This window comes from Diorhabda sublineata, chromosome 2 (assembly GCF_026230105.1).
Source record: "Diorhabda sublineata isolate icDioSubl1.1 chromosome 2, icDioSubl1.1, whole genome shotgun sequence".
Taxonomy (NCBI): Eukaryota; Metazoa; Arthropoda; class Insecta; order Coleoptera; family Chrysomelidae; genus Diorhabda; species Diorhabda sublineata.
The window spans coordinates 14,486,418-14,510,511 of NC_079475.1; the positions used below are offsets into that span (position 1 = coordinate 14,486,418).

The following is a 24,094-nucleotide window of genomic DNA, read 5'->3' on the forward strand; positions in this document are numbered from 1 at the left end:
AGATTGGCAGAAATAACGAAAATTGATTATAAAGAATTTGAATCATATGTCAAAGATGTAAATCCTATATATTATTATCTTCTCACCATAGTAATTTAGGATAACGTATAAGTTCTGAAACATGAGAAAAAATTCCTATAAGTATAAATTGTTCAAACATAGAACCATATTGTTTCCAAAGCTGTTGCTACAATTTGTAAATAGTTGATGATTTTTTGATCCATTTACCAGACCTTTATTTTCTTCCTAATTCTGATGTCTCATCAAAAAAATTGAGATCTTACTTCTTTGTCCATCTTACTTACAAGCTTCAGATCTTCTTTTCTGCTTCACATCCCTAATAATTTCCGTTATTCAAAACAACAATTCAAACAAACAGATTAAGTAAGTTGCATGTTTATACGTAGATATAGAGTAATTTGACTTTTATCTGACATCCTCGTTATGGAAAATATAGATGAAGAGAAAACAACAACTAGGACCATGTTTAAAGAATGTTATGTTGAAGTTTTAGGGGAAATATTAAGGATCCCGACTACAAAACAAAGCAGAATGGATGAACTGACAGGTTGTTCAAGTGAGAAATTACTTGGGCGATGGTAAAAAGTTTCAAAAAGTAAACTACACTTTGAGTATTTTTTTTACATATTCAAATTTTGACAGAAATCATAGTTTCTTAGCTGTTATTATTACTCTTTATATTTTATGTATGGAAGCTGGAATTTTGGTATATAATATAGAAATAACACTAAATAATTTTAGTGCAGATCTGTGTTTTCTACTTTCTTAATGTTGAAAAATGGCATACCATGATTATCGCTGGCCAACCACATCGTAAATCTTCTCTGGAATATACCACTTGACATTTTGTAGGATCTACTCTACTACCTGGTTGCAACCACTGAGCCAAACGACCACCACTTGATCCAGCTACACAGTTGACGAAGTCCCTCAGGAAAAGTTTTTCGTTGGAATGGACACTATAACAAATAAAATAATTTTTATCATTTGTTCAATAAATAAGCTCCATTCTTTAATAACTATTTGAGGTTGTAGAAATACAAGAAAAATACCTCATATATCTAACATATCACTATATAAATTAAGTGACTAACTAAGAAAAACACATTTTTAGCCAAAAATATATTTTATTCATGAATGTGAACAATATAATTATTCCAACGCTTCTCTAACTCCCCGATGCCGTGCTTGTAGAAGGATTTGTTTTTTGCCTCAAAATAGGCTTCAGCAAATGCTTCTTCGTTTGGGCTGAATTTCTCACCGTCGAGCAGTTTCTTGAGATCAGCGAATAGCCAGTAGTCACTGAGGGCCAGATCTAGTCTATACGGTAGATGGGAAAACAATTCGATGTGTAATTCGTTCAATCTAACCGTCGTTGCTATCGAATTATGAATCGGTGCGTTGTCTTGGTGAAACAGTGGTATTTTCTTCGACATATGAGGACGATTTTCCTTGATTTTGGAGATAGTCTATGAATAATATTCCGTGTGCATTCCAAAATATTATAAGCCATAACTTTCCCAAATGACTGTTGTGCATTTGGACGTTGTGGACGTGGTTCACCGGCTGCTGTCCACCCAGATGATGATCGTTTTGATTCCGGAGTTAAGTGATTGATCCATGTTTCAATCATTGTCACATATCGACGCAAAAAACTGATTTATTATGTGCAAACATGGCCAAAAACTTCTCTGAATCATCAACATTGTTGTTGATGATTGATGGTGTTGATGATGATGATAAACGCGGCACCCAATTTGAAAAAAGCTTTCTCGTGGTCAAATGTTCATGCATATTTGTAAACACACTACTCCTGATACATTTACGGCCTCAGCTATCTCGCACAATTTCAATTTACGATAATATATAACCAATTTGTGGAGTTTTTTTATGTTTTCTGGAGTAACTACCTTAATTGGACTACCATCATCGGTATCTATATGACCACGTTTAAATTCAGCAAACCAATAACAAATTTGTTCTTTTCGATGGAACAGAGTCCGGATAACACTTTTGAAGCCATTGATGAACTTGTAGAGTTTTTTTTTCATCAAAAAGCAATGATAAATTAACACGAAATTCGCTTCACTTAAATCGCTGTCACTTTTTTCTAAATAATTGAAATGTCATGAAATTTTACACATAGTCTTTTGAAAGTTGGTACTTCATAAACGTCAAACGGATTTGACAATGACAGCGCCATCTGTGTGTCAGTCACACGACTTATTAAGTGATGTAGTATTATACATAAGCGGTCATTAGGAACTGGAGAGTTGATTTTAAAAATTGTAGCTGCTAAAAAATATCACTTATATAATTTTCTACATTTATTTTCATTTGAACATATTTATATAGTTCATGCAAGTCCAAAACTACGTTAAACTTTCTTGTTGTAATGAGTGGTCTTTGTCTTCAATTTAGATTTCGACTTGTTGACATCGACACTTTTTTGATTACATAGAAAGCAATTTTTCGAATAAAATTGAAAAATTTCTAGTTTTTGAAGTGATTCATAATAAATAGAATTGTGAAATAATGAATATAGATAAAATTCTTGTATGTAATATTATACTTTTCTTTTGATTTTGTAGGTAGCAGATTTGACATCACGATAGAATATTAGTCCACCGAATTTTCAATATTATTCAATAAAGAATAAGAACTGACTTTTAATACATTTATTTTATTTTCATCGACATATCAAATAAATAAGCTTCCAAATTCCAATGTACCTTAGAGATAATTATTTTGTAATAAAACCGTTTTCTGCTTCAAATTCAAATGGAAAATGGAATTCAATATCTAATATGCGTTTTTAGATTTTAGATTTTTCATTAGACCAGATATGTGATTCGTATCAGGAAAGTAATCTAATTTACGAATTTACAAAATAGAAACAATATCCAAATCTAATGTGCAAATAGAAAAAGTTTGGTATTAAATTGTTTGTTAATTTATATATCTTTATATATTTCCTATACAACAATTTAAGAGATGTTTCAAAGGAATGAAATCCATATTAAAAAAAGGCTTGAATTGATTTTATCAGAAAACAAGCTATCTGTGCAATGTGCATTGATCACCTTATGAAAGTTTTATAAGATATGGAAACGTATTGATTTGATCTGTACGAATACGTGATCAATACCAATGAGCCCTGATGTAAAGGACTAAAAGTTAACCATACTTCAAGCCTCTTTCTGCGATTCAAGTGCTTGTTCCCTCCTTCCATACTTCCATGAAAAATATGGAATCTAGAACATTTATAATTGATAATATAATATATGAATAAAGAGTAAAAATAAATTAGGTTTACCTAATAAAACACCATCAAAGGTTATTGGTTAATAATAAATTAGAAGAGATGTGTCGATACCAAAATATCGATTCTCAATACCGATACCTATACCATCGATGTATTGTGGTGGTCTATAGCTTAATTCGTGCGGTTTTTTTTCTTTTTTCAAAATTTTAACGTTTATTTTAGAAAAACATGTATCCATCACCAACTGCGCCGGTTTGGCAGCCAAGAATGAATCAAGCCAATTTTTGATATCTTACTCTGATGTGAACCGCATTCCAGTGAGGGGATTCTGCATCGACCAAAACAAATAGTAGTCAGAAGGGGCAAGGTCTGGCTATAAGGCGGGTGAGGTAAAACTTCTCATCCACTGCTTTCCAAATAGTTATTAACCGGAATAGCAACGTGAGGCCGAGCGTTGTCATAATGGAAAATTATTGCCTCGTGTTAATTATATTCGGTAGCATTCTCCATTGATGACTTCACCCGAATTTAGCAGCTCATAATACAGCACACCCTCTGATCTTACCAAATAGAGAGCATTACCTTGGCGCCATGAATATTCGGCTTTGCCGTTGAATTGGCTTGTTGGTCGGATTCCACATATGATTATTTGCCCTTGGGATTGTGGAAATCGATCCATTTTTTATAACCAGTAACAATCTGATCCAAAAATGACTTCCTTCTGTGGCTTTCTAGCAGCATTTTGGATATGCAAAACCGCTTTTCGACGTTTCTCGGCTTGCTAGCTTTTTTGGCCGCCCAGGACGTTCATCGTCTTCCAAGCCAAAATCGCCACTTTTAAATCGTGCAAACCACTTTTGGCACTTTCGCTTAGCTAGAGCATGTTCATCTTAAACTTCCACAAAAATACGATGACTTTCGGCAGCATATTTCTTCATATTAAAGTAATGAAGAAGAACTCCCAGCAAAAACCCTTTTTCAGAAACAAAGTTCGACATATTTGAGTGAAAAGAAATGATTGTTTTTAACGCCACAAATGAACGACATATGCCGAAAAGCTGTACAATAACAGCAGCTTTCCAACGCAAGTTCGGAATATTGGAACGATGTAATATTATACAAGTTACGCCATCTCTTATCAAATCGCACAAATTGAGTTATAGCCCCTTGTAAGAAAAATTCTCTTACAAGAAACATATTCATTTATTGTTTTAACAACGTTCAAACCAATTTTAAAATATCTATACAGGGATAAATGAGGAAATTTCGCAAGCTGTTATAAATAAGAAAAATATTATTTGAAATATATTACAGGCTTATGACATTTAAAAATGGAAGAGTGTCTTATCGTCAACAAATAAATCACAGCATATACTTATTTCATTTAACATACCAGACTTCTTTATTGGCTGCTTAAGTGTTTGAATGACACGAAAAAAACCCGATAGAGTAACTAAAAAATATTAATTAGAGTAGCCGCAGTATTGTGGTTTCTTAAACGAATATTATGGAATCAGTTTAAGTGAATTTAAAAACTGGAATAGCGTACGCATTTAGTGTTAAAACTTTTTGTACGTTCATTTCTGTTTCTGATACCAAAATTATGCGATTACGAACAATCTTCACATACTTTTAACTGTCCAATAACTGTACTGGGTGTCCCAATAAGAATGGCTCTCGGCTATATCTCGGGAATCGTTTATAGTACAGTTTCGGGAAAAAAATTTATAACAAAAATGACTTAGAGAAAAACCTGGAAATTATTTACAGAGTTGTAAGTCCACCGCCAGAGGGCGTAATTAAATACCAAAAATTATAAAATGAATAATTTACAAATTTTGCCTAATTAAGATGCATTTAATTTATGATTATCGTATTCTTCAAGAAATTCAGCGTATATTTGATTTTACAAGTTTTAGTCTATCTCTTCAAATAAGAGGTGGGAGGAAGCGGGAACTTTATTATGAAAAAACGCCTGTAAGTCCAGTTCTACTTAATCTATCTATGCAAACTTAGTCTTTTTGTAAAGAGCTCCTTTCTACCAATGTAATAGTTATAATTTCGAAACAACCTAATGAGTAACGTATACGCTAGAAAGGAAACATGCAGTGTTAATTGAGGAATATAAAAGTAGATCAAATTAGCAACAGAATAGAGAAAACCGCATGTCGATATCTTTTTCGTATTACGAGATTTCTTAAGAAATGTGTAAGCTTTAAGCATTTTCCTTTAAACATAAATTACTCCGGGTTGACTGAACGGATTTTAACATTTTTTGAGTTCTCAAAATTATCTTTCCTTGTTCTATTAATAATAGTTCCAATTATTATTATATTATATTATTAGCATATTACTTATGCTGTCACCGGGAAATTGCGTTATGGAAGTTAAAATGGAAATATAGCTTAAGGTACCTCATTGCTGAAAAATCGAAGTACACCCTTCCACTCTGGAGGCTGGAACTAAGCAAACATCCAATTTAGTAAAAAAATATAGTTTTACATTGTACCTTTACAATTTTACGTGAAGTTTAGTGTTTCTTTGAAGTAAAAGTAAAGGGTGTAATTCCGAAAAAGTGGCCCCGATTTTACTAAAATGTATGCCAAAGTTTGTCCTTGATTATAGAAGGAATGAATAAAGTAAATAAAAGAAGAAAAATTATAAAAGAGTTAACAACAGAGTAAGAAAGAGTTACTACTTTCTTATATGCAATTATAGTCATAGTCTCTTAACCTAACCTAGCATAACCCAACCTAACGTAACCTAACCTAACGTAACCGAACCTTACCATTCTTATATTAAAAGGCTTTTTTGTGGATATTTCAAAATACGACATTTCTTAATAATATGTTATCTTATACCAAAAATCCACTTATTCTTGGAAAAAATAATTTTTTCTATAAATTTTTGTTTTATTTTCTATATAATATTGAAAATTTGCCGATTATGAAAAATTTTAGATGATGATGGTTTTTCGTTTTGTCTTAATGGAAATAATTATTGAAAAGTTCGTATGTTTGCGCATCTCTAAGACTCACGGCAGATCAAATTTTTTTGTGCGCTCCTCGAACGATATATTGGATTTGATACAGTCAGTGTGCGCTGGATGCACGAAATCTTTTCTAAATGTGCCTCTGCGCTCGATGCACGTGCGCTTCTCGCACCCCATTTTATAATAGATAGTCCCTGAAGGAATTTTTACCGAGAAAGCTCTATTTGCTCCCTCAGCCATCTTCAAAGCTAGAATAATTTTACCAAAATCTCCAACTACTTTTTTTACATAAACCTATGCTGATGACTACTAAAATATCACTACAAGAATTAAATGAACTATTTTTTTGTGTGGAGCGACGCGTGCCTAAACCTCGCTTACAAACTTTGAAGAGATTAGGTTAGGTTAGGTTAGTCAATTACACTCCAATATTTTGAGCCACTGCGGCCAAAAGAATAGGTTTAGATCTACTAGAGATTCGGCACGCGCGAAATTATCCGTAAATTTCTCTTAAAGAATATCTTGTACAATCGAGAACAAAAATTCCAGCATAATCGGAAATTTATCCAAATTGAATTATTTGATATTATTCTTAATTAACATTGTTAGATCATCAATGGTGAAATGGGTTCATTGAGAACCAGCTATAACAAAATATTGTAGAAAATTACTGTACATACATTCAAAATTTTTCTTGAAATAAAAACCTTGGATCCCACAGTATATTTTCAGTCATACCAAATTAGTAGTATTGATCTACATCTAACGTAAACATTTTTAATTTTCTTTTCACAAAAATATTTCTCACAAAAGTAACAGAGCCGGGGTGCACTGACCTAGAGGAGACTATAATATAATCTTTATTTACAAAATGTAACCTTTTTGATTATACATACATATATTAAAGGAATGCGTTACATATAAACTATTTATAGACATGCTCCACCTTCTCTCCTGCATCTAATTTCAAAACTCTCTGTAAATTTGAATCACACCAATAAAATATTTATTAGGCAATTTTTTAGACAACCGACGTGTCGTTTACAACCGAAATAATTATGAATGAGAAAGTGTCTGATGGGTTTAACCATCATTGGGTGTGATTTGTTTTTTCGGTCTTCTGTAACGTTGAACTTATTTTCTTTAGTCGCATAGGACAGCAGCACTTCCCTTTCTCATAACAAAGAATGATGAGAGGACGCGAGAACGATGTTTATCAGAGTAAGATAGACTGCTAGTGCACCACAATAGACAGGACCGTATTCACACTTGGAATCTTATACCAAAAATCCACTTATTCTTAGAAAAAATAATTTTTTCTATAAATTTTTGTTTTATTTTCTATATAATATTGAAAATTTGCTGATTATGGAAAATTTTAGATGTTGATGATGGTTTTTCGTTTTTTCTTAATGGAAATAATTATTGTTCATATGTTTGCGCATCTCTAAGACTCACGGCAGATCAAATTTTTTTGTGCGCTCGTCGAACGATATTTCGGATTTGATACAGTCAGTGTGCGCTGGATGCACGAAATCTTTTATAAATTGTGTCTCTGCGCTCGATGCACGTGTGCTTCTCGCACCCCATTTTATAGTAGATCGTCCCTGAGGGAATTTTTACCGAGAAAGCTCGATTTGCCCTCTCAGCCCCCTTCAAAGCTAAAATAATTTTACCAAAATCTCCAAACATTTTGGATCTAGACAAAAAGCTCTACGAAAAAGGTTATATACTTTTTTTAATAATTACGTACGGAAAATGTTATTTAAAACCTTAAAAATCTCAAAACAACAAGCTAATATAATGTATAGTTCTTCCAATATCAGTTGCAGATTATAAAAACCCTTGACGACAATTTTGTTTGACCTACCATGGGCGCAGATACCTTATATTTACAAATTTATTAATTTTATGAATACTTTTAAAAATATGTATTCGTTATTTAGACAGATGCATTTAAATGTAGTCCTACGTGGAGCTCTAGCCAATATAAATGCATTTATGTTTACGATTCGATGTTTTCATTGGTAAACAGAGTCCAAGTGGACTGACGGTTTGTTAGATATTTACCGAATTTTGTACGGGGAGTAAACATTATTTTTCATTTCTTAATTTGGTATGAGTGCCGAGCGTATTTATGAAATATTGATTGATCCTCACATAACTGTCTTCTGCAATTGATATTGGAAGAACTATGACGAACAATATTTCCAATCTTTGAAACGTCATTTAAATATTGTTTACATTAAAAATTACCCGTAAGGATAAAGCTGAAACTAGAGATTTAGAAGATTTCGTGAGTGGTTAATATTTTTAGGATTAATATCATTTCAAAACCAGCAGCATTACTATTATTAAAACTGTGAATATCACTGTACTTGTCCAGAATAGAACATCTGTGAGAAATTTTCGCGCAAAATCAAATCTAAAAACAACACGTCAGGCTCAGTGAGTTCGCCTAACGAAATACGTGTATATTATTGAGTCTAGGTGTTTTAGCATGGATAAACAAAACATTACATTTAAAAATACTTTGGCACGAATACGATTTTCGTGGCGCCTAGATTTGACTATATAGATTTTTCGATATCTTGTTTCGTTTTTGAGATATCGATACTTGAAGTTGGAAAAATTTCTTTTTATTTAATATTTGTATATATCAACCTATCTTAACCTAACCTTCTCGTGGTGCACTTTGAGTGTGAAAAGTTCAAAAATCGTTAATTTTTTACAGCCAAAATTGTCTAAACAAAAATTTTCTTCGCGTGAGGGCTATTTTAGTTTTATTTTATTATTATTTTTTTTTCTTAAGGGGGGGGTTCGCCCCCTCGCCCCACGGGAGCTCCAAACTTATTAATTTTTTTTTATTTTATAAGTAATGAAAAACACAGAATGATGAAAGTTATCAAAAATGGCTCATTTTGTTATAAAAATCTGTTTTTTCTATATAATTTTGGAGTATCATGGTAAATAGTATGAAAATTGAATAAAAAATCTTTTGTTTATTTAATTACAAGATTCATATTTAATTTGAAGTGATAAAATATTCATTTGAAATGAAGTATTGAACGCCATCTTTTCATTAAAGCGAATTTTGAACTAACATTTGATTATAACTTTAAGTATCGATATCTCGAAAACGAAGCGAGATATTAAAAAACTTAATTCTTCATATTCGATTTTTTTTTGTCCTAATTAAGCGTTAAATCATGGCGCCACGGAAATCGTACTCTCCCTGATGGTTTATATTTAATAGACAAATATCTTAGTTTCCTCCAAATATTTAGATAAAAGAAAATATCAATTTTGTTATGTTTTCGATTACTTTTATCGATTAAATTATTCGGTGGGATGCAAGGCAAAAATTTTCTGCGAAGGAAGATATATTATTTTTTTAGTAAGATCACAGAAAGGTATTAAAGTAAAAGACACATAAATTGAATATTTGGGTCTTTATTTTTGATCCACTTAACATTAGACATAATGGAACATTACATCAATTATTATCATCATTAAAAAGGCGTTTCCTTGAATTGGTTTGTATCAATAATGAGCCAAAGTGTTAAATATGCGCTTCAGTGTATTCTACAATTGGCAAAGGATGCCTTTTGTCTCATCCGCTTTCTGTTGTCTGTCATAGCACACTGGTGTTCAAATCAACCGCCCCAATAAACTTGGCTACTACACAAATCCGTGGGTAGCAACAGATCACCACCATCAATACATTCTGGAATAGGGTGGAAGCAATCTGATTGAGTTTAATGTTCTCAGGCTGCTATTTTTACTTATGGGATATGTTTTAACAATTATTTCATTTTTTATTTGTATATTATAAATTTTTGTGGTTTAACAGCCGATGCGGCTCTGTACTCAGTATAATGAGTCGGTCATGCCTATGATTCAAAGATTGGAAGCGGCAGCGGCTTAGTCCACTAGATAAGCTCAGTCTGTGCAAGTTCGGTATATTGTGTGTTTGTGTTATTGTGTCTATATCGCTCCCAAACGGGCTCAGTATCAACAATCAACATCCGTCGTCGAATAGAAAAATTACGAAATCATGTACCAACGAGAACGATCTTTTTAAATGTGAAATTTCGTCTGAATTCCATTAATTTCTGTCGTTAAAATAGGGTTACGGTAGCGAGAATGAAAGAAAATGGGTGTGCGATGGTTTTTCTTGTTGTGGATGTTTTTTTGTGTCTGTACTCTCAGATTTATATCTGTAACGGCTCAAGAGTTCACCATGTGCGACATCCAACAGTGTCACTGCACAATTAAAGCAGCTTCTTGGAAAATTGTTAATTGCAGTTTACATGAAGGACAGGCAAGTGTTCAATTTTTTCGTTATTTGATTATGAAAAATATTTCCCGAACTCTATAATAGTGCTATAATTAAATATCTGTTACCATTCCAAACGACAAAAGTAAGAACTGGTGAAGGAACTTATTTTAATTTCAGAAGTCACCTATTCAAAATTACTTTCTGTTTAAATGACAAAAAAAATTAAATATATTGATTTTTCTCGCTTTGGAATCAACAGCAATTCCAAAATATCGAATTTTGATTTAACAATTTTACTTAATTGAAAGCAATAAAATAAGGTTAATCAATAAACCATAATCCTGAATTTGAAGGTTCATCAACAGGTTAATTAGTGCTCATATTGGGAGCGATGAAGGTCCACATTTCTAATGTTTCCAATTTATCGATCTCTGAATTTTCAAGCATTGTTTTCATACAATGGGGGATCCAGATATTCGAAATATTTGGGGGTATTGGCTCCTTTTATCCACGATGTAAAATAATTCGTACTTTTACATATTCCTACTTACGCCCTTTTATCAGAAACAAAAAACCAAGTTAATCTTAGATCTGCTGGGGAGTGTACTTGAATTTCCATAGAACTGATTTTTTGCCTAGTGTAAATATATCAACTAAAACTAGTGATAAGTATTTTGAATGTGGTTTACGAGGAAAAAAAGTTCTGATTCAGTGAATCACATTCTCAGTTTCAAGTTAATAGCTTTGTTGGTGAGGAAATTTTTGAATTTGTGAAAATAATTGCGGGCCAATTCTCACTTTCCTCTTTTTCATTCTTCTAGTCCTCGTTGGAACAACTTCCGAGATACTTGTAGCGTATAACTCGCTCCAATGAATCACCTTGTGCCAAGAGTTGTGCATATACGGCACTTTACGACTACCTATTCTGATAATATTTGTCCTGCTACTATTTATCTTTAATCGGTAACTTTTACCAACATAGTTTATTCCTGAACCCACCCTTATCCAAGATATCACCCTTAAAAGATTGTGACTGAAATTGAGTTTTCATTTTTTTTCTAAAATTTCAGTTTCAGAAACTTGAAACTATGTCATTTTCATGCACTTGCATAGAACTAACTACGGGTATTTGTTTAATATTTCTTTACATTATATATATATATCCCCTTTTATAGCGTTATACGCCTTTGGGTTCCTAATCTCCAGGCCTGTCTATCTTGCCAGTCGTCGACTGCTAGGTTCCTTTCGGACATTGCTCTAGTGATTCCTTGTAGCCATGTTCTAGGTGGTCTTCCCCTCTTTCTTTTTTCTTTGGGGGTCCATTCTAATATTATTCTTGGTAGTCGTTCTCTTCCCATTCTCTTAACATGTCCGTACCAAATCAACTGTTTCTTTTCTATATCTTCTACTAAAGTTCTTTCTACTTTCAATTGTCTTCTTATTTCCTCGTTTCTTATATGTTCCGTTCTAGATATTCTTGCTGCTCTCCTCCAGAAATCCATTTCCACTGCATTTAAGTTATTTTTTTGCTTTTCTGTAAGTTGCCAAACCTCGGAGCTATATGTAATTATTGGTTGTAAAATGGCGTTGTATATTCTCTTTTTTGTTTCTGGTCTAATATTCTTTTGCCACAGCACTGAGTTCAGGGCTCTTATTACTTTTCTTCCTTTGGTTATTCTGTCCCTAATTGTTTCCTCGTTTCGTCCTGTTGTTGTTAGTTTTACACCTAGGTATATGCATTCCTTACAGTTTTTAATTATTTTTCCCTCTAGATCTAAATTCCCAGGTGAATCTTCTGATCCTATACATATGTATTGTGTCTTCTCCGTGTTAACCTGTAGACCCCACTTTTGGTATTCTTCTATAAGTTTTCTAGACATGTACTCCAGATCTTCTTTTTCCTGTGCTACCACTACCTGGTCATCGGCATAGTGCAGTGTATACAAGGTGCTCTCCCCAATAGTTAGTCCCATTCCTTTACATTTTTTTTTTCCAAACTCTTAGGGCTTCATCTATGTATATGATGAACAGAGTTGGGGATAAACAACACCCTTGTCGCAAGCCTTTGGTTGTTTTGAAGCCGTCTGTCACCTTGTTACCTATTTTTATTTTTGCTGTTGTGTCTCTGTATAGTTCTTTTATAGCCTTTATTAGAGTGGTATTTATGCTCGTTCTTTCCAGGACCTCCCATAATTTTGAGACAGGTACTGTGTCATACGCTTTTTTCAAGTCTACCAATAGTAGGTGCACTTCTTGTGATCTTACGGTTCTCTTTTCGATTATTTGTGATAGACAGAAAATACTATCTATCGTCGATCGACCTGCTCTGAAGCCGTTTTGTTCCTCGGATTCGTATGGGTGATATTCTTCACAAATGATCTCCTTTATTATTTTTCCGTATAACCTACTGAGCGTACTAGTCACTGTAATGCCCCTATAATTATTGCAGTCTTCCTTATTTCCTTTCTTGTATATGGACGTGATCCATCCTTCTTTCCACGTTTGCGGTATTGGTTCTCCATTTAGATGTCTATTGATAATTTCTGTTAGGATATTAAACAGCCTATTTGTTCCTGCTTTTATTAATTCTGCAGGTATTCCCTCTGGACCAGGAGCGCGCCCATTTTTAAGTAGTGTTATAGCTTTCTTTGTTTTTTCTACGTTGATTTTTATTGGTTCACCTGTAATCCGTATGTCTTCAGCCGGCATGTTACTATATTCAGATCTCTGTTCTCTGAGTAATGAGCGGTAATAGTCTTGCCATTTATTTGGTGATATGGTGCCTATTGGGATATTTTCTTTTCTGCCAGATCTAACATTATCTATAAATCTCCACGATTCCCTGGATTGGCGTCCTCCTAAATAGGTATCCAATTCCTTGCATTTATTTTCCCAGCTGAGGTTTTTGGCCTCTATCGCAGCGGTTTTAAATTTTGATACAGCTTCACTATATTGTTCCTTATGTTCTGCTTTTTTAGTGCTTAGCCAGGTATGATACAATCGTTGTTTTTGTTCTTTTAAATTTTGCAGTTGTTCAGTCCACCAATAATTTCGTGTTCTCTTTTTCATTTCTTTTTCGTATGCTGTCAATTACTACTTTGGTAAGATTGTCTGTTGGTTCTTGTTCGTACTCCTGTGGAAGGTTTTGGTCCAGTCTTTGTTGGTATAATAATTTTGTGCTCTCGTTCATAAGGCTTTCTATATTATAGTTTGGTATATCTATATCTGTTAAATCTTTACTGTTTTGCAGTTGATTCTTTTGTTTGTTGTCTTTGATTATTGGCATTATTAACTTAGCTTTTATCAGATGATGGTCACTTCCACATTCTGCGGATCGATATACTCTGACATTGTGCACTTTTATCTTCGTTTTTTGTTTCATTATAAGATAGTCGATTATTGATCTTAGATTTCTAGTTATTTGCGTCCATGTATATGTGTGTATTTCCTTATGTTTAAAATACCCATTCATTATTCTTAGTAAGTTATGTTGACAGACATCTATCAACCTGGAGCCATTATCATTCCTGGTATTTTCACCGTAGGGCCCTATTATCTCATGCTTCGTTTCTTTGCCAGTTCTAGCATTTAGGTCTCCCAGTATTATGATTTCTTTACATTATACGGGGGTGAAATTGGCAGCCCTAACTTTATTTCATAACAAAACTTTTTTCTAGATGTAGTTTTATTGAGTGAAATTATAACTTAAAACCCTCGTTTGTCACTATCGAAGATTAACTCGACAAAATGATTGTCAATGTTTTTGGAGAGTATTTCTATCATATGTTAATAAATCCGTCCTAGCTTATGTGTCTAGTTAATTGAAAATTAATTATAGTTCTTCCAATATCAATTGCAGAAGACAGTTATGCGAGCATCAATCAATATTTCATAAATGTGCACGGCACTCATACCAAATTAAAAAATGAAAAATAATGTTTATTCCCTATAAAAGTTGGTAAACATCTACCAAACAGTCAGTCCACATGGACTCATCATCTCTACTATTAACCAATGAAAACATGGAATCGTAAACATAAATGCATTTCTATTGGCCGAAGCTATCGGAAGGCGTATGTAAACAATTTCTTTGAAATATCCCTGCTAGACAGTCTGCGGTAAGCAGTGGCGTGGCTAGGTAAGATTTATTTAATTCATAAATTTCATTACATAAATAGAAATATGGCGTTCTTTAGACCATGAGCGAATAAAGACAATGAAATTGCACAGTGTAGTGAGAATAAAGACAGGTATGAATTTAATAATAAAGATTTAGATATACAAACACAGCAAGTTATTTTAAATATATTCGAATGTTTAAAAAAGGAAAATATTCAGCAATCTCATAATGCAATCATAATAAGAATTGTTGAATTAATAAGAGTGAATACAGAGAACCGAAAAACATGTAAAGAACAACAGAAACATTGCGTTTTGTCAGCATTTGATTTCAAACACAAAAAACTGAATAAACGGATGGCAATAATCGTCTAGGATAGTTTGATGGCGACAAGATTATTTGCGTCAGATAAAAGACTACCGAAATTCTAATGGGCCCAGAATGGGATTCAAAAAGGGCCCAGTTCACGTCTGGTACCCTGTTTAAACCAAACTTCCTTACATGCAGGCACATTTCACTCTTCTATTTACGTTTTGCAATTTAATATTCAGTTGTAGCGAGGTATAATAATGGTTTTTTTTATATAATAAAATAATTACATACATATTTTTAAAAGTATTTATAAAAATAATAAATTTATAAAATGAGGTATCTACGCATATGGTAGATCAAACAAAATTGACGGCAAGGGCTTCTATAATCTGCAATTGATATTGGAAGAACTATACTACTAAAAGTAGTTTATTGAGAAAAAACTTTTAATGTTGAATAGGCAACTTTGAACACTACGCTATTGAGAATGTAGCCAAACAACGTCAAATTGTTTTTATTACCCTCATATGAGTCACAAATTGAATTCGGTCGATCTTATTTGGGCACAAATGAAAGGATATGTGGATCGTCACCATTCCACTTAAATTACAAAAAAATTGATAAAAGTCGTTGGAACACGTAATTATGAATAAAATATTTACAATATGGTAAGAAAATTTAATAGAATTACTTATAGCTTCTGAAACTTTTAATAAATTACGTAAAGATGACCTTGAGTAACAGATTATAAATATCAATATTTTGTCCAAATAATAATATTACGGAATCATTCACATAATGAAACTGTCCAATATTCCCTCCCAGCACATACATGTCAAAGTTTAATTTTCATTTTATAGTTCTACTGTTAATGTACCCACAAAATAACAGATTTATAAATTCACCAGGAAATTAATCAAAATACTATATATAAATATATTTCATTTTCATTCAGGTAGTTTCTTATGCAAATTCAGTGGCGTAGATTTCAGAAGAGGTAATGTTCAATTTTTTAAATGGATTCGATCATCACGGGGAAGAAAAAAAGACTTTAAATAACTAATAATTATCAATAGTGTTCATTTCCTTATATGAACTGGTACATATTTAGGGTGACACACAATATTTGAAATTAGGATTAGTTTATTCTAGAAAAATGTAATTTTATTTAATCATTGTATTCATCTTAATGTCTTCATTCTCACTGGTAACTGTTTCATTATCTGATAACTCCATAGTTTTCACTGTTTCTTATTTTTTTTCCTTCTGTGGTTGTCGCAGGCGTTTGTAATTTGTCAATACTCATTTAGCACACCTAATCCACATCTTACAACTTCTTGCTTTTCCCAATCAATAATATATCACCTCTTCCTTCTCCAAAACATCGACAAACCATCACTGAGTCTCCGCCGTATTTTACAGTCGAGATTGTACATGAATCTAGATCTCCAACTCTTCATGCATCCAATTTTTAGGTTCTGTAGCCTACTGCAATCTCCTATTTGTATTTTGACGTCTTAAAAGGGACTTTGACTGCCACCCAAAACAACCAGCTTCTCTCAATCTCCTTTTCACTATAGGCAGATCTCTAGATTCATTGAGCTGTTATCTCTGGGCCTGTGAGTCGTCGATCACGTTTTCTGTTAAATACAATACGTTTATCTTCAGTAGTTGTGGTTTTTCAAGCTGGTGGATAGATATTTTTCACAATGTAGTCCACGAGGTTTTTTTAATTTGGCGCTAATGATACTATTACTTTTTCCTAGACTATAAAGACTTGAATACACGTGTTTCTTGTGGTTACTTGGTTTTACCCATTTTAAATCTTAATTTGCATGAATCAGAACAATTCGTAAACGAACTTCACAAAAAGATGTCTTGTTGCAAACAGTTTGAACCTTAGCATGTTCTTGCGTATCACAGGGCTCACTGGGACTAAACTACGATCATAAACACTGAAGAAATAATCCACCGTTAAAAAATAATAAACTAATCAGTCGGTACTTGCAAGTTTTAACTTGTAGCACTCATCCACAAAATATAAACATGGGCTCGTATAAATTAAACAAATAAGGGTCACTATTATGTTTAGTTTGTATGACACCATTTCGACCTTCGCTTGAAAATATTAGAGAGGAATTAATTGAAGTGTACTCTTTTGAAATTTAATGAATGGATTATGGGGTGGGCTCAAACTTTTAACAGATATAAATGATGAACTATTTCAAAAATTCTTTGAGGTCTCGAAAACACTTTTGAGAATCGTTCCTCTCCATAAAAGTAATTTAGTATGAAAAGGAAGTTACTACTTCCTTTGATAAAAATACAACAAGACTTAAGTTTCAAGCATGTCTCACTACTATAGTGCTTCGATGCACGTGTAAAATAGACCACCCTAAGAGAAAACCATTATCCGCGATTGTTTATTAAACAAATATCCCACACAATGCAAAAATTCATACACAGGTATGTGTTTGTTACAAGAAACATTTAAGAAAAGCGTAAAATAAATCTTAGTTTTGTCTTGGAACTCGTTCTCTTTGGTTCATATTATAGTTTTTATATTTTCAATATTTCATTAATTTAAAAATCTGTCTTTTCTACTGAGTAGTGAAGAAACCAAACAAATATACTGGTAAACATTGTTTTTGTCAAACTTGAACTTTGTTTTGTAAGTGACTTGTAGTTTTGTAACTATGTAAGTGATTGTTATTTTTGTTTGAATCAAACGAAAGGCGTCACAACCAAGTCCATCCAGTGCACAAACTTATCCGTCAACAGACCCATGCCTAACTGCTTATGCCAAATCCCCCAAATCAAGCAGAAACTCAGGATTCTGTTTCTAGTCCGAAATTTGTCCTTAATTTGAATTTGTCTGAAAAATCAGCTGAGCTTTTTGGGTCTAGATTGAACGACTGGAATTTATTTTCTCCTGGTACGAAAATTTCTTATTTTCGACATCGCGACGATGAAATGAAAATTCAGTTTTCTAAAGCAGATGATTTATTCTTTTGTAATAACATTCCTGTAGTGATGAATTCATTTAATTTTGAATATGATCCAAATCTCTGGCTATTGTTCATTAACTTCTCAAAAACTAGCTAGAAAGCTATACAACGGAAACAAATACCCGTTGTCCATTGTTCTTATAGGAAAGAGACTTACGGGAACTTTATGTTCCCTATTGAAAAAATTAGATTCAGTGAACATGCTTGGAACATTTGTGAAGATTTTAAAGTAATTTCTCTTTTGCTTGGGCTACAGCTTGATTACACAAAATATTGCTGTTTCATTTGCGAATGGTACAGCAGAGATAGAAAGTATGACCCAAGCGTGGATCATTCAATCCAGGGCAGAATAATGTTAAAAATGATCCTTTGGCGAACCCTGATGGCACTATTTTCACCACCGTTGTATATAAAGCTCGGCCTTTTGAAAAATTTTGTAAAAGTTATGCCTAAAGGTGACGGTGGATTCTTATACCTGAAAGAGAAATTTCCCAAACCCAGCGAGACCTGGAAATTTATGTTAATGTTATCCAAAATTTCCTAGGAAATTATAAAGCGGAAAATTACAAGACTTAAGCAATGAGCTAATCATGCAAAGCTTTTGGAAGTAATATGTCTTTAAAAATACGTATCCTGCAGTCTAATCTGGACTTCTTCCCCGAGAATATGGGTGCTGTGAGTGACGAAAAAGGCGAAATATTTCATCACGACATTTCCTTAATAGAAAAGCGCTATCAAGGGAAAACAGTCCAGGAATGCTAGCAGATTACTGTTGGACCTACCAGAAGCCAAACATTCTCGAAAATCATTCAAGGGCTAGTGATATTTGTACTTTTTATAAAAAGATAAGTCTGGATGTCACAAATAAACCTGATGTATGAATTTTTTCCCATTGATATATTATTGTTTGGTGACCATAGTAGAAATTTTGTTGACAAGTGTTATTAATTACATTTTTTCCTTATTTTATATTTATGTAGATATTCTAGAACATTGTGTTGTCATATCCATATAAACTTGGGTTCAATTTGAGGTTATCTCATGATAAATTAGTGTGTATTATTGTAATATGCAAAGTGAACGACTTGTCCTTAATATATACACAATTATAGATATTATTAGTTATTTAAATGGAATAACGGTTTAAACACAAACCCACCATATTTATAAATATTTTAACAAAATAGAGAGTTAGTTATTAGTACTGAAGTTTGTACAAAAAATATGTTAAATGAATTAAAATTTCAATAGCGTGCAGATTTCATATTTAAAAACATATTTTTATTAAAAAGCACTGACTATTACTAGATTCAATGTTGAATATATATTGTATGTATGGATTTGGGGTCTCATATACAGTGCGACCCAAAGAATCTATTGTGTCCCCCTTTCTTGCTGCGATACTGGAGGACCCAGTGTTTACAGCTGATCTATTACTCCCCCTCGTTTTAAAAAGCCTAGAATGTGAGATGGCTTCAATTGCCGGAGGTTTTCTATTCCAAGCGCTCCCAGGTGTAGTGCTCAGTTCCTTAGTGTTTCACACTTCAAGAGAATGTGGATAGAGGTTTTGTTCTCTGTGCAACAAAATCTGCACGTCGCATTATCTGCTAGGTCTAGCGTCTTCAGGTGTTTGTTGAGGCAACAGTGCCCCGATAGAACTCCTATTAGTACTCGTAGATTGTTTTTACTTAGATTGATACATTCTTCAAATCTACTCTGGTTATAGCTTCCCTGAAGAGTCTCTGCATGTCTCAGCACTTGCAGGTTGTCTCAATAATTTGTTTTGCTCGTATCTACCTTCTTTTCCTGAATGTATCTTGCAAGCATATTTAGCATTTTATCAATTTTTCGCATATTTCTAAAAGACTTGCAGAACAAATTTGTGTCAAACTGACTAAATTTGTACTAGATTTTCTTAATTCTTCACAAAATATGGTTGTCTTAATGCAACTCATTACAGGCTAGTTTGCGCTGCTTTACACCTCAACGGGATAAAATATTCCAGGTAGTGAATTGGGAATTTCCAACTCTTTTGTTCAATAGATGCGGATTTCAATATCTGTAAATGAATGTTGTATGAATTTGCATTTACTGTAGTTCCTACTGAAAAAAGTTTACTTATGGTATGAGATGCCGCCCTTTACATAGTTAATGTTGGGCAACAACTTGAAATAATTTATTCGAATTTAGTTCGTATGACTAGCATAAAAGATTTCCGATTGTAGCAATCTTATGGTAGCAATGAAGGAATTGCTTCTAGAGTTTGAAGCTGAAGACAGTACTGCTATTGCTAAGCACAAAATATTGTAACAAAGCTGCATTTGCAAATCAAATAACTTTTAGCAAAAAGCACTACAGTTTTGTAGTAAGGGGTAAAAGCAATTTAGAAGAAAAATGTCTAATAGAATCTGTTAAAACTGTTAAATAATTTGAAGAAAATACACACCCCGCAAAAATTATCGCATCACTCATTATTTTTTAAATATTTTAAATGTGTTGCCTGTATTTCGAATTTTATTATTATTATTAATTAAAACACCAATAGATACGCCTTTTGCGACATTTATTTTATATCAGTTTAATCTCCAGAGGACCAAAAGTTGGGTTAAAGTCCGGGCTATGTGCAGGTTAATTTAGGTTGGGTATCTCGACCTCTTCTAAGTACTGCCGAACTACTCTGGGTCAAATAGTAATTCACTTTCCGTGTGAGCGGCTAAACCAAGCCGAATAAGTCGATGCCAAACAATTTTATGGTTTATGTATGTATGTCTAGTTTAAGATGTCATGTACATTGAGACCCAATAGGCCTGTAGTTTCCATTCTGCTGGCTGGGGCACTGATGATGCTCAGTATTTACAGCTGATCCATCAATACCACACTGTTCTAAACGTGAAAGAAGTCGAATGGCTCTAGCCGCCAAAGATCTTCATTTTCTATTCCTCAAATCCCAAGATATGTTACATTAGAGCTCCGCAGTTTCCCAAACTTCGATAGAATGTGTACCTGCCGTTCTGGAACCATTTGATAGAATATATGGTGTTTGATCCCGTTCACATATACATATAAGTTTTGGGGTGATTTTTTTCTCAAAGCTTGATGCTTGATGCCCATCTATTTCTTGACAGCAGACACGCTGATCACCTCAGTTCATAATTAGGTTAGTAGACAGTGAGGACATAGACCTTCTGGTCTCACTACCAAAGATTGATGTCGTTTGAAAAGCTAATTAGGCACCTTGGTTCTAACCTTTCAACATTACTAGACGAAAGTGTATGCTGGGCACTGACCTATGACGCATCAACGGCATCCCGAATTGACCGTGAAATCTATAATATGGAGATGGCGTCTTAGATAACACTTGTCCGCTTAAAAGGCAGTTGAATTAAAAGAGGGTGTCGGAATTGTTTTTGTCATAATTTGACAGTATTCACTATCTGTCACAGATACATTAAGAGAAGACTTTTTATTTTGATTACAGTATATTTTTAGTGAGTAATATGTATTGAATCTTTATAATTGCTTTATTCACTCCGATAACTAACCAGCACTAGACAAAACATTATATGAATTATTCATTTGTGTGTTTATAGTCCAGGAAATTAACATCGAAAAATAAACTTTAAATTTTTTCGCAGATAGGATGTCTTGTCTCTGATTAAAAATATATCGATTCCCAATCATTTTCTAGAATTCTCAAATAAATTCCTCACAAGCTTGCCAAGCAGGTTGCAAACACAGCTTAAGACACTGGAAATTTGAGTCTTTTACGCTGATATCTCATTAATTTTTTCTCTCACAAAAACATTGTAGACATATGATAGAACTCAATTTCCAAAAAAAATTTCAACCGTTGAAACTTGAGAATTTGTTTATCAAATGATATAAAATGAAATTGGGGATCTAGAGGAAAGTTGGTGCTTTCAAATTTTAAAAATTTGTAATGTCCGAATGAATTTATATTTGTTCATTTCATAAATAATACGAATTTCGAGATGCTTTTTATTGCAATACACAGAGAAACAGTTATATTTTGATAGAAAATATAGATAAAAATTTTATTTACATTTTGTCAACGCAAAACAAAAAAAATTAGATTCTAAATTTGTTGCTCAAAATTTAAATTCAACATCTCTTCTAGATCATCAAAAAATAGGTCTTTAAAAACCATATATTTCGATTAAAATAATTTTGTAATACGATCATTAGAAGGAGAGATAACGAGAATGAAAACCAGCTAGGTACTGACTCCAATTTTTTAGGTTGTTGAAGCCAATTTGCAAGTTGTACCCGTGGATACAGATTTTTAAGTATGAAAGAGATTTCAGCGTAAAAGATTCACATTTCCACAGCTCTTAAGTTTTACCGGGTGGTCAACTAAAAACGACCATCGATCATACCTCAGAAACGGATTATATTACTTCTTAATATAATCTAGTTTACTTTTAAAAGAACTTCTGAAACTTTTACCAAGAGAAATCACAATATCTGAAAAATATTAAACAACGCCCTCTACCATTAACTAAAATTAATTTCTTAAAATTTATATATTTTGTTTTGCTAGACAAAAGCTCGTTCGAACAACATCAATTTTATAAAAATCGGTTAAAGAGAACCGGATCGGATCTACAGTCATGTTTTTTATAACAAGGTTCCCACTCTCCCCCACGTCTTGTATAAAGAGATAGACGTAACCTTGTGAAATAAAAAATGCATAGAATTAGTTCTAGAATTTTAATTTAAAATTTTTTCCCTACTACGCTGAAATCTTTTTTATTTTGCTGTGTTGCAAACTTCGTCGGAGAAAATAAAGAAAAATGATTGGGGTGCATTAATTTTGATTAGGAACATTATATTTTTCGTCTTCAAAAAATTTCCCGGACTATTAGCTGCCTGGAAATTATGAATCCCAAATAAACGGAAACGATTTTATTATTCATCACAGAACTGCAGTCGAAAGATAAAAGCAGTTATAAAATTTTGGTGTGTACTTTAGTTGAAGATGTTAATAATTATTTTAATTTTTCATCTTCTATTTTGACATACAAAGGCCGGAAGTTCAAAATAATAAGTAATTGGGAGAATGTGTACTTTGTTATTGTATAATTTAAAACAAGTTGTAGAAAATATAATCGTTGTTTATCATCTGTTAACACAATCACAGTTTAGTTATCAGTGGAAATTTAAAGAGTAAACAAATGCTTATTATTATCGTCCAACGATATTTAGACTTAAATAAGTCATTAGTTCAACAATTTAAATTTCAATGTTGCAGTATAGTTGAGAGAAAATTTATATATATATATATATATATATATATATATATATATATATATATATATATATATATGTATATATATATTATATATATATATATATATATATATATATATATATATATATATATATATGTACAGGTACTTCATGCAGGCCTTTTATGATTCCCTTCCACTCTTTCCTATTTTTTGGTTTCGATTTTCAGTCCTGAATTCCTGAATTCCTTTCTCTCTTACGTCTTCCATCACCTCTGCATACCATCTGTTCCTTCGTCTTCCTTGTACCTAGCGACTGTGTTCTTTTGGATCTTATTATTTTGCTTGGTTCTTCTTCTCAAAATAGACTCCTTATTTCATTTTTTATTCTCCTCAGCCATAGATCTCTGTCCTTTTCACCGCCTAGTGTCCCAGTAAGTATTTTTCTTTCCCATATATCTAACTTCTCTTCCTTCGATTTGTTAAGAATCCACGTTTCGGCTCACTGTTGGTCTTATTATTGTTTTGTGTAGATGTAGCTTCGCCTTTCTGGAATTATCGTATTCAGTGCTCCCAACTGTTTACTTCCCCTCGTCATCCTCGCTTCCAGATTTTCTCCCTCGTCACCGTCGTCCAAGATATATATAACTTTAAACTTCGTTCAGTATTGACAAACTTCTCATCGCTCTTTTCCTTTTTGGTGTTGACATTATCATGAACTTCAATTTATCTTCGTTAACTCGTAGATTTACTATCTCTTTCATTTCTATAAAGGCTCTGCAGGTTTCCTTAAGCTCGTTTTCCGATGTTGAAAGGATTACTACATGTATGCGTATGCCAGTAGT

The 24,094-nt window shown here is 32.9% G+C and overlaps 2 protein-coding genes across 3 annotated transcripts in view; one reads left to right on the forward strand and one right to left on the reverse strand.

The window, feature by feature from the left end:
* Positions 1–24,094, reverse strand: part of LOC130452677 (E3 ubiquitin-protein ligase MYCBP2) — a 189,318-nt gene that overhangs the window by 39,251 nt on the left and 125,973 nt on the right. For both annotated transcript variants that reach the window (XM_056792065.1, XM_056792066.1), the window contains exon 25: positions 809–980. In XM_056792065.1, the coding sequence (XP_056648043.1) occupies positions 809–980 (172 nt within the window). The remainder of the gene's footprint in view (positions 1–808; positions 981–24,094) is intronic.
* Positions 10,205–24,094, forward strand: part of LOC130452678 (uncharacterized) — a 71,773-nt gene continuing 57,883 nt past the window's right edge. The window contains exon 1 of the mRNA XM_056792067.1: positions 10,205–10,602. Coding sequence (XP_056648045.1) covers positions 10,435–10,602 — 168 coding nt within the window. The 5' untranslated portion in view covers positions 10,205–10,434. The remainder of the gene's footprint in view (positions 10,603–24,094) is intronic.